Source organism: Lathamus discolor, chromosome 5, assembly GCF_037157495.1.
Source record: "Lathamus discolor isolate bLatDis1 chromosome 5, bLatDis1.hap1, whole genome shotgun sequence".
Classification (NCBI taxonomy): domain Eukaryota; kingdom Metazoa; phylum Chordata; class Aves; order Psittaciformes; family Psittacidae; genus Lathamus; species Lathamus discolor.
Window position 1 is genome coordinate 70,443,468 of NC_088888.1, and position 12,134 is coordinate 70,455,601.

Sequence of the window (12,134 nt, forward strand, 5' to 3'; positions counted from 1 at the left end):
ATTAAGATTTCTGGGTGGAGAAAGGTGGAGTATCTTTTAGCAGTGATTAGCTAAGGTTTCACAGAAAAGCTGCAGTAATTGAAATGGTGCCCTAATGTCTGTGTGTGTCTCTTGCAGCCTAAGCTAGATGCACTGGCACTTTTATTTACCTCTCTCTCTCTATATATATATCTCTACACACACATACAACCAAGCCCTTTAAATTGTGGTCTGAATCACCCCAGCCCTAGACTGTTATGGTGATTTAGGCCTCTTTTGACCTTTTACTCCTGAGTATTAGGACATCTGCCTGCCTGCTACCTCTGTTCAGGTGAGCTAGGAGGATAGCAGAATTTGGAAAACTCCTTTCAAATGATGTAGGGGTCCTCCATGATAACAGTGGTCTGATGGGCTACAGTAACAGGCCCAGCTGAAGAGAACTTGTTTGTCATCTGCAGCATACATGTCTTATATAACTACCCACTCTTGCCTCCTATGTGGGACTTTGTCTACTGCCAGCCTGCAGAAAATGCAAAGTGAAGGATTGAATCCAGCGTGTGGTGTGGGTCCAGAGATGTCTGATTCAGTGTCAGGAAGAACAGAAATCTGTGTGCTTAGAACAGGAGAGTCCCACTGCTGAAGACAGGTACTTGTTGTGTTTGGGGGGGGGTTTGTTGTTTGTTTTTAAATGACAGCAGTCCAAATGATTAGATATCTGTTACCTAGTGACTAGGACATAATATAGGAAAGAAAGGGTGTCATAGGCTCCATTCTACTCTGCTCTCATGAGACCTCACTTGGAGTATTGTGTACAGTTCTGGTGTCCTCAACATAAGAAGGACATGGAGCTGTTGGAGCAAGTCCAGAGGAGGACCACAAGGATGATAAGGGAGCTCTGTATAAAGACAGGGTGATGTGTATGATGTACGAGTCTGTGCTATAAAAAACTTCAGCACAATTGGATGAATTAAATCATTTGATAAAAATCCTGGATGTTAGAGTTCTGAAAAGCATCCTTCTTCCCTCGTTAGCCTCCCTTGCCTTGTCACACCAATCGGTGTTTATCATACTCATACATATCCAGGCATATTATTTGGACATCCTTTTTGCAGTAAACATTTAAACGTGCAGTTTATTGTGGATTATTGAAGCAAATTAAACTGAAGGAAGAACACTTAACCATGATTTAATAAATACTGATCTGACTAATGTTTGATCATATTGCATCATGATTTTTCCAGTCCTGTTTGTACAGCCAGCAGTACAGCTCTGTGGTGGTGGTGATGCTCATTATGGCTTACACAGTGCAGACACTTTCATTATAAACTGTGGGATTTTTTTCAAATGTTTCTTTTAATGAATGGGAAAAATTATTTTTGGCCTGAAGTTTCTCATGTCGGTTGTATTTCTGAAAACTATTTTTGTATTCCATAAAGGGGGGTGAAAATTCTGTGCTCTTTTAAGTTTTGTTTGTTGGGGTTTGGCGTTTTTTAATTATCAAAGAGTAAAAAGGCTGTTGCTCAGATGTGAAGAAACTTTATACATACTTTGTGTGTGATATGGTAACTTTATATATGCTTTGTGTGTGTATATTGGTGATACGGAAACAAGAGATTCGGATTTGAGGTGGGATTGCTGCTTCTGTGTGGTTCCTACTGCAGCCACACCAGTCTCAATATACTGGGTGATATATAAAGGAATATAAAAAAGAAATTGTATCCCAAAGACCTTGGAAACAGATTTGAAAGAGGACTTGGATGTTTGAATCAAACTTGGATAGAATTCAGTCACCTTCTTTCATGCATGTTTTCGTTGAATCAGCCTGAGTGTGAAAGTGTCTGAAAGTGTGTAGGTGACTCCATTTTAACCACTGAAGTTCCCTAGGTACCTAAGCTTCTGTGCCCAGAGACACTAAGGCTATTTTCACAGGTCTTAGTTGTTAAGCATCCAGCTTAGGCTCTTTGAGGCTATCAGCTAGATGCTTTCAGACTTAAAATTCTTGTAAGCATGCTGTCAGTGCACTTACTAAACATGATGATGACCAAGAGTTCAGTGCACAGCTCTGCAACCCAGCATACCTACATTCGTAGCTGTGGCCAAGAGAAAGAAGGTTTACCTTTTTACACATTAGGTCAAGCAGTCACATCATTCACCATTGATCAGGAAACCAAAAGTCTTTACCATAAGATGCCACATCTGTGGCTTGCCACCGGTCTCTGAGTATGGTTAGGTTGGGGCACTTTCTTTTTGGAGGAACTGGGCATTGTGGAACCACTGTGCAGCTACCACTTCCATGAATCAGATCCATTTCATTTTCATGAATCTGCATGTACAAGAGACGTAGGATTGTACAGGTTGTTACTTGTAATTTGGCACAGCTCCCTGATACCGCATCTCTTCACTATGAGAGTGGGGAGTCACAGGCACAGGTAGCCTAGAGAAGCTGTGGCTTTTCCATCCCTGAAAGTGTTCAAGGCCAGGTTGTACTGGGCTTTGAGCAACCTGGTCTACTGGAAGGTGTCCCTGTCCATCCTGGAGGGCTGGAAGCACAGGCCTTTAAGGTTCCTTCCAACCCTAGCCATTCTGTGATTGCAAGCAGATTTGAACCCAGAGGCAACATTTTGTTATTGCCTTTGTGCATGCTACTACTGTAGTCCGCACATAAACTTTTCTTTCTTGAATGTTTTGAAATTTTCTGTATAAAATTATCTAACTCTATAAAAATGTTTTTTCCTTCACACTTTTATACTACCATAAAATATAATACAAGGTTATGATTTCAGAAATGTATTTAATGTAAACTGCATAGAGAAGCGCAGACATAAAAATAAGTAAATGCTTATGAACAAATTACTAAGTGGAAGCTGAACAGTGAGTTTGTCATCATGGGAGTTGGAATCCATATGGATTAACGAAGTAAGTGCTATAGTTGCAAATTTCTATAACTATCACGTAACTAAATGGCATAATAGTCAACTAGTTGAATGTCTATAGATTATGTCTATGGATTATTTACAAAGGCATATAGAGGGCACGCAGGGATCTTTTTCATCTTAAGCTTGGATAGGACTTGTTACTGGAAATGTATGCAACTTCTGCCAAAGCCTCCTTTCCAGTTCTGGTGGCTGTAAGAATAACAATTCTGATGGAATGAAAAGAATTGAGTAGCGGTACTAAAGAAGTACAGATTTTTATGGCATTTGAAGAAAATGAAATTGGGTGAGTAACTTTGAACTAAATTCTGAATTGCTGCTTGGTAGACGCTGTTTGGTCACTGAAGCTGAGTAGACTGCTGTCTAGCAGAGATCTAGTTTCACAACTGTAGCAGGCACAAATTTTGAGTGCATCACTGCAGTGAGTTTTATACAACCACAGGAAATATGACCAGATAGATTCCTATGGGAAAGCCCGATCTTTTGCTGTGCAGTTGTGTTTTTTTCAGGGTTTTTTTGTGTGTGGGAAAGGGAAGCAGAAACACCTTTCCTTATGAAACAGAGTAATGTCAGCTGGCACTTCTGTTCTGGATTTGATTTTAATGCCATGTTTATTGGGTAACTTGCTAATCTTTTCAGCAGAAACGAATATGCTTTTCATTATATTAATGTGGAGTTTGATTTTGGGGAGAGCTGAAGCTGATAACTTTATTATTGTGTACATTTCTGAGTAGCTGACATCACTTCTGTGTCTGGGGCTTGTTGAGAAAATGTAAAGCTCTTCTGTCATCTTTGCTAAAATCAGAACTGTCACTTTATTGTTCTTTGTGTCAGTTAATCTGCACATCTCTTCAGTTCTCTATGCTGAAATCTTCAAAGCTGCCCCACAGCTGGAGAAGCCTCAAGTTTGTGCAATCACTTCTGTTGCAGTTACCACCTCTGTGGCAACATTAAAATAGGACCAAGGCACAAAACATTTGCTGCCAAAATATCAAAATGGGAAACAGTATTGATAATCTTACAGTAATGCAAAAAGAGTGGGAATGTTTGGAAGGAGCATCTTCAAGTATTATTCAACTTCCATTTATCTGCAGAGAGCACAAAGCCCCTATTACCTGTCTTTGATTGCGATGACGCTTGGTTTCATTTCACTTTGCCTGAGTTTTCCTTGAAAGAACTGGTGTTAGTAGTTGAAATTCCAAGCATCAAGGCCATTTATCATTTCAGAAACACTCATATATCTCTACTCAGTCTCCCAAGATTTATCCAGGGGTGTTGGTCCTGCAAGTGTTATTTTTTAATTATTTATTTGCTTCAACATCAAAAGATCATTCAGGTCCTTTAGAAAGACTTTCCTGATCTTAATCTTGGCTATACTGGTGTCATGGTTTAAACTCAGCCTGTAACTCGGCACCACACAGCCATTCACTCACCACCACACCACCACCCTTCTCCTTTCCCCCTCCTGGGCTGGATGAGGAGAATTGAAAGAACGTAAACCCCACGGGTTGAGATAAGAACAATTTAATAACTAAAATAAAGTAAAATATAGTGATAATAGAAAGAATGCCAATAATAAGAGTAATAATAATAGGAAGCAAAAAAAGAAGAAATGAAAGCTCAGAAAACACATGTCATGCACAATACAATTGGTCACCACTGATACCCAGCCTGACCCAAGCAGCGATCTGGCCTTCTGGGTGACTCCCCCCAGTTTATATACTGGGCATGACATGCTGTGGTATGGAATAGCCCTTTGGCTAGTTTGTGTCAGGTGTCCTGTCTCTGCTTCCTCCTGGCTTCTTGTGCCCTCCTCACTGACAGAGCATGAGAGACTGAAAAGTGCTTGCTCAGGGTAAGCACTAATTAGCAACAGCTAAAACACTGGTGTGTTATCAGCATTGTTCTCAGACTAAAGCCAAAACAGCACTGCACCAGCTACTAGGAAGGAAAAAAAGACCACAACAGACCCAGCTGTTACAGCTGAAACCAGGATAACTGAGCAGCTGAGTTCTGGGTGGGTGCTGTGGCTGGCCTGGCATGATCTGGGAACAGAGGAGCTGGGAGTACCATCCCATGAAGAAACCAGTGTCTAGTTATAGCCTGGGAGCCCTTGTAGTATGTGTCCTTAGCAGTGCTGGTAGGAGGAGAGAGGTCTTTTCTCATGCTGAGGAGTTCCGAACCCTTGTAGATCAAATTAAATTACATTATACTAAGTCTGGATGCCAGTATGGAGCCAGTGCAGATTATAAACTAATAGTGACTTGAGTTTCCATTATATAGGCAGGCTTCTGCATTTTATGTGTTTTACTTTTTCATCTTGACCTAAAGTTTCACTCCATTTTAGTAATCCAGGCTTGTAAAAGCATGGTTTATGATTTCAATACCTGCAACCAGATAAATGGCTGCAATTCCTTAGGTGTAAGATGTAGAAAATAACCCCTCATGCTACTGCTATACCTATACAGCACAATCCTTATTCAGGTGGCACAAATATTCCCTTCTTTAATAAACCCAGGGTTTATTTGATCTGATGGCAAAATGAAAATGCACACCTCTTTTTACAGAAATAGGAAAATTGTGGTTTAAAGCAAGTAAAAATCACACCAACTTATTGCCATTAGAACAAGGCAACTGGTGGTTCCAAAGCTCTTAACACAATGGAAAACTAGATGTATAGTTTCAGAAATGAAGTGATGTTTGATGGTGTGCTTGTCTAGTGTTAAAAAAGATGTGGAAGGCTGCATAAAATGTAAAATTTTATTTATCCATATTTGTATGGAATGCAAAAATTTGCTTGTTGGTAGAAGTAGCTGACTACATCGGCTGCAGCATATATTGATGCCTCATCGATTCTAAGCATTTACCTTATTGCAAGCATTTGTGTAGGTTACTATGAATAAACATAAATACTGATTTGTACGAGTTGCCCTTCCACTGACACAGAGATATATTACCTTACTTTGGAAGTCTGTACACCCTTCTACTTTGCATAGATGGCTAAAGGAGATGCAAGACACTTGTCTTTGGAGAGGCAATTTAGAGGAGAGAGAAAAAGGTCTTTGTGCAATTTTACAGCCTAGTCTGGATGTAAGTAGGGCAGATTCTGTTCCCAGAAGTTTTATTCTTTTTACATTCTTAAAATAAAACAAAAAAGCCCTTTGGTTTTGCTATTAAACTTTTTTTTGGTAATAGACAAAAATATATTTCTAACTTGCTTCTTTAGCCCTGCTTTTACTTTTTCATTGTCCTCTAGACTTAGCTCACTTTTTCTACACTCTTCCCTTTGTGCTTTTTGTAATAAGGGATACTCCCAAAGAATATTGCCTGACTTTTTATGCTAATCTTGCTTCTATTTTAGTTCATGTTGACTTGGAGAATATGCCTTGTAAATAGGAATACCAACTGACATACTAAATATAATCCTTAGTTTCTAAGCATTGATTGTTTTCACAGCATCCTTAAAGGGTAAGCTTCCTTACTATCCAAATATCATGGCTGGGAAACTGAGGCTCACAAAGGCTGTATGATTTATGTGAAGCCACAGAGGGAATAAATGTTGGGTTTCTGTTCCTGTGTTTGGATTCACGCCTTCTCACAAAGAAATACTTGATTCCTCCTGATATTTCATACCTTTCCATGTCCGTTGAATGCAGCCATTCGAAAACTAGCTGGTACTCAATTCTCTCTGTCTATCCTATTGAAACTAATGAATGCCTGGAGGCAGGCATAAGGTATCGTTACCTTTGACAGCCAGTATGTTTTATGTTTTAAATTATGTGTTAGGCAGGATTTTTGGATACTAATTTGATATAATGAGATGCGCTTCTAATATCAACCCTAGTTCAGGAAGGCCTTGCAGCCAGCCTACTCTTTATTTAAAATTATTCCATTTCAAATGTCCTAATGAGTGCTGTGAGTTGTGTAATTCTTTCATAATTTTCCCACATCCCCAGAAGGGAACTGGTGGCTGGAGTTTTTTCTGGTTTTGTTTTGGTTTATTTCAAATTAGGGTGAGTACAGAATAAAGATCTGGGGGAAGAGTTTTGTGAAACAGTTGCTACTGTGAGAATAGCAATTAAGAAAGAAAATATTATAGTCTACAACTGTTAGTGTTAAGGCAAGTCTCGATGCCTCTGCTGTTTGCCATTATCTTATAAATATCTTGACTCTGACTTTACCGTGCTGTTTATAGAATTTAATAAAGCAAATGTAATAATGCTGCCTGTGCTTTAATGCACAATCTCAATTGAGTTGACCAGAAGATAAATAGGAACAGGAATGATAGTGCGTTCCTACAGATTGTTTTTAATAAGCATGTTATTTAGTTGATCAGCCTGGTGCAGTAATGCCTCCTATCCTGCTCTACGAGACAAATTTATTAATGCTCTCCCCCCCATTTCTCTGAGAACATTGATTCCCTGCAGACATATCTCTATTAAACCTCTAGAAAGTCACAACTTCCAAATTAGATTAAGTAGCAGGAATGGTACTAGAAGAATCAAAGAAAATTGAGTGCATTATTGAATTCATGCCACATTGTCTCAGGAAGAGATGGGAGTTATGTGTAGTGGTAACTTTTGTCCTTACTGTACTAAAAAAGGTGTGGGCACTGCTGTCAAACCTAATTGTTTGCAGCAGATTGTGATAAAGTGAATCTTTTATCTAAACTCATACCTACTGAGGTTTTACAAATGAGAAATAAATTTCAGAAAAAAGCTGTACAGTTGTTCAAAATCATTTGCCACTATTTGCTGGACACAACCCTATCCTAAAAGCCCTACTGACAAAAAAATTAAGAAAGCATCTGGCTTTGGATTGTGAGCAGACTTGCTTGTCATGCTAGCAGTCACAAAATACAGATATTCATTTTAAAGCTGCCTATTTCTCATTTTGATCTGACATATTAAAAAGCATATAATTAATGGTTGGCATTAGTAATTAACATTAACTTTATGGTGCTTAATATGCCATCATTCATCCATCAAATAACTGGTATGCATGATGTCTTTGCATAAAGGTTTTAATTGCACAAAATGATCCTTCAGTTCTCAGGCCCTACGGTTTAAGGTAGTTGTAAATATGCTTTTAAAAGATGTGAAATTTTCGCTTATTGAACGTAAACATTGTTTTTGTTTCTCTGTAGGAGTGTGCACAAACGTGTAAGCCAAGGACTTCAACAAGGGACCACGGCCTCAGCCGCACAGCTTCCATTAGTGGCTAAAGAGCACCACCTTGCTGTCGCCAGTGCTCTCTGGAGAAATTTCTTTCCCTACTTGAAGAGCCAGAGAATGTCACAGATGCCACCTTCCCCACAGCTTGCTGATACAGCTGCAGGTTAGCATTGACCCTCCCTACGACTTACTGGACTTGATCTATTTCTGGATCACAAACTTTCAAGGATTTTTTATTTTGGGATATTTCTATTTCCATGTAGTAACTTAAATCTGTGGAAATGCAAAAAGTAGATTCTCTGCTAAATATTTTGACAAGAAGGAATATTGTAACTGTGAATTATTTAATAGAATGCAAGCAGATTGAGAACTCCAAAGGGGTTTAAAGCTGTTCAAGTCTGAGTTCTTTTTCACTACTAGTCATAGGCTATAATCAACATTGCAAACATTATGCAGTATAAATGAGAATAACTTCTTTACATCTAGAATTTACAACTTTTTTATATTGTTACAATTTTTGTTGAACTATTCATTGTGGTCAATTTTTTAAAAAATAATGTTTCATAGTTTAAAACTATTTTTAAAAGATTGATTTTTTTTATTATTATTATTTTTTTTTTCCTGGACCTTTATGGGCATGGTCATAAAAATATTTTATAATTAACTGTTATTATTTATCTTGCTTTACACTGAAGGGTTTTAATCTTGAGTACAACATTTTATGTCTATGTGAACTCCACGTGCAATGAGTCAGCGTGGCAGTGAATAGAAAGAAATACCTGTTTGATCTTTAACTTCAGTAGCTAGCATTGTATTCTGTCATTACAATGAAATCTTGTATCCATTTAACTAAAATTTTGAGAAGTGAAATATGTAGTATTTTTTCCCATCATGGTATAAATTAGGTGAAGCTACAAGCTCAGAAGTACCGAGTTAGTAATAGAAAAGTGGAAAGACCCTTCATTTGAAGCAGCTCTGCAGTAGTTAGTAGGTAACATTAATGAAAGAGGCAGTGTGCAATAGTAGTGGCCTCACACTGGTGAAGCATGTATGGGAAACAGCAATACAAATCAAAGGAAGAGGTTGTTAATGTCAAAACTTTCATTCATTTCCTACAGGGTTATATCTTTTTATCTTATATTAGCACAGTGAAACAGCAAGAAGAACAACCTATTATAAACTCCACTTAGAAGCAGGGGAGTGCAGTTGTGACCTTCTTTATAGAGGTGTGTTTGGCAGTACTACAGAGGAAGGCAAACCCTTCCCATGCTGTATGGGCCTCTTGCCTTAGAGGTTGTAGCCCAGAGCAGAGAGCATCTGTCACAGCTCTCCGGCTCCCTCTGCCAGGCAAGTAGCCTGGGACTCACATTATCATTTCTGTCTCCTGTTTCTCCCCTGCCCATGTCATGGCTGATGCTGCAGAAACAATGTGATAATCTGGAAGGAGGCTGGCACAAATTGTTTCCTCACCTGAGGCAGAGTGGGGACTCTGTACTACCCTTTTTTATTCTGAGGTACATAAGGAAATGTGAAGCCCTTCATAACTTAAGGTAGTCTGTCCCTATACTATTAATAAAAATAGCTTCATTGTTGTTTCTGAAAAGCATTTTTTTCTATCTAATTCAAAGTCAGCTTCCTAATGCATGCAGGTTTAGAAATCATTATTTTAATAAATTAATATTACATTTATATTTAACTTGAATTGGAGAATGTTGGAACTAGTGAGCTCCTTTATTTCGTTGCCCTCCAAAGTCAGTTTTTCTGACTCATTCAATGCCTCTTATTTCCTATAACCTAATAAATGCTCAACATTCAGATTACATTTTCTTCTTGAGCTTAAATGCTTTTATCGTTTGTAGCATAAAGAATGTGCTATATCTTTTATTCTGGTAGTGTTAGATACAGCTTCCATAGTAGAGCTAATAGAAACAGCAAAATTAGCAAAAACTCTGTGCAAAGTATTGTTCCAGTTTCTAGATCTGCAACTGTTATATGAAGATCCTTTTTTCACGAATAAGCTCGCCCACAGTACTTTGTTTGCACAGTAACTTCTGATACATGAAAATGTGTTCTAAAAATAGGACAGGTGCCAGCTTTTACTGAGTGAATTCTTTCCAGGTATAGTTCTTCACTGCAAGAAGTGTTTGAAAACAACAAAGCAAAATAATAAAACTCAACCTTGTATAGCACAGTAGTACTTGTATGTACAAGGGAAGAAATGCTGGATGGAGGCAAGAAAGGGAAGCCAAGAAGACAAAAGAAAAGCAAGTTTTTAAGATGTTTTTTGTTGCATCAGTGGTAGAGCTATGCCTTCAGGATTTATAATCTGTGGTTTCATGAAGATATTTAAAATTGCATATGTTTGGATCCATTTTTTCTCCAATGCATTCAGTGTGTCATGTTGACTTACAAGCTCCTCAGGACAGTGACTACATTTTAACATGTGTACAAACGCTGTCTGTTAGAATAGTTGCCCAGTTTTAATTGAGATTTCTGGTACTTCCAGACTGCACATTCTTAATTGTAATTACTTTAGAATGCTTTTCAGTGGAACAGGGATGTACTGAGAAACCATTAACATGGTGCAATGTTTTTCTTTCTTTAAAATCAGGTTTTACTCTCTTAGCATTGGATATACCCAGCAAAGCCCTATCAGATCTCCAGCCACAGCCCGTTCTATCAATGATGCAGCTGTTTGGATGGGATGACATGGTGTGGCCTCAGCTGGTGGCAAGATATCTAAGTCACCTAATTCAAAACAGGTGAAAAATTGCCACTACTTGTTCTTCCAGTACCTTTGTTACACTTGTGGAAAATGTTGATTCAAACAGTAATGTTTCATTAAGATGGCCCAGGTTCTTTGCATCTGCTTAAGTTCTAGGATTCTTGAAATCATCTGTGGTGTTTCACAGGGAACAGTGGGTGTTATTTGTGTTAGGTGGTCTGTTCAGGGTTTTATGTGTAAAGATACTCAAAATTTGTCAGGAAGATGGGTAAGTATTTTGAAAATGTTATTTGTCTTTTCTACTGCAAACCACTTATTTTTTCCCAGTGGAGACAATGGTGGTACTAACAGATCTAGAAAGTGGTGAACCTAGACAGTATCTTCAGAGAAGTACTTCCATGAAGAGCCGTAATGCCTTTAAGTGAAATGCCTGAAGCAATGACCTCTTTTTAATTTGCATAGTTATAGTTATCCACCCCTTCTACTGTTGCTACACTTGGGCAAAGTTGTTACAGTGTGGCAAGGTAGTAGCCTCTTGCGCTGGCTGCAGTTGAAGTTGTGCTTGGTAAATTTAAAGGATTGGACTTGTTTTTCCCTTGTCAGTTACACTTAACACAAAAACTTAAATCTTCTCATAAACGTCAAGCTAAACATCATCACAGAAACCTGAAGATGCTATATAGTAAGTATTCAGTGTTTCAATATCTTGACTTCTTCAAAATGAACAACTTCTGCAGGAAGCCTAAGAGGATAGGTTGGGCTGAAACGCATGCATTAAAACTTTCTTTTTGACAAGCTTGGAACGCTTTCTGAGTGCATATTAATATTCATGTAGCTCAGGTTTCTGAGATCTGCTAAATGGATGCTGTAAATTAAATAATAGGTGTAGAGAATATATCATGTTTCTGTGTTTTACATGCCAGTGTTGAATTTTCACAGACTCACAGAATTGTTTAGGTTGGAAGGGACTCTCGAGATCAAGTGGTCTAATTTGTCCAATGCTTCTGTGCAAGCTTCTGCTTCAGTCAACTAGAGAAGTTTGCCCAGGATGCTGTCCGGTCAGACATTTATATACCTGAGAAACTTTATTTGCTTTAAGTGAGACTCTAGGAACCTAAGATAGATGTATGGTTGTGGCAGTGGTTGTTGTGGTGTTTCGGGTTGATTTTTTTCCCTCACCCTGCTTCTGAATCAGGCTCTGGAAGCAGGGGAGGTGAGAGATGAGAGAGAAACAGTGTTTATATGTCAGGCTGTATTTGAAAGTGAAAAACATAGCACATTTTTAAGGTACGTATTGTACTAGGGAACAAAGCTGTAAATCAG

At 38.4% G+C, this 12,134-nt stretch overlaps 1 protein-coding gene across 5 annotated transcripts in view; it reads left to right on the forward strand.

Annotated features, from left to right (window-relative positions):
- MMS22L (MMS22 like, DNA repair protein) overlaps positions 1-12,134 on the forward strand; it is a 94,164-nt gene that overhangs the window by 60,010 nt on the left and 22,020 nt on the right. For all 5 annotated transcript variants that reach the window (XM_065681190.1, XM_065681193.1, XM_065681191.1 and 2 more), the window contains exons 15-16: positions 8,059-8,249; positions 10,698-10,848. In XM_065681190.1, the coding sequence (XP_065537262.1) occupies positions 8,059-8,249; positions 10,698-10,848 (342 nt within the window). The remainder of the gene's footprint in view (positions 1-8,058; positions 8,250-10,697; positions 10,849-12,134) is intronic.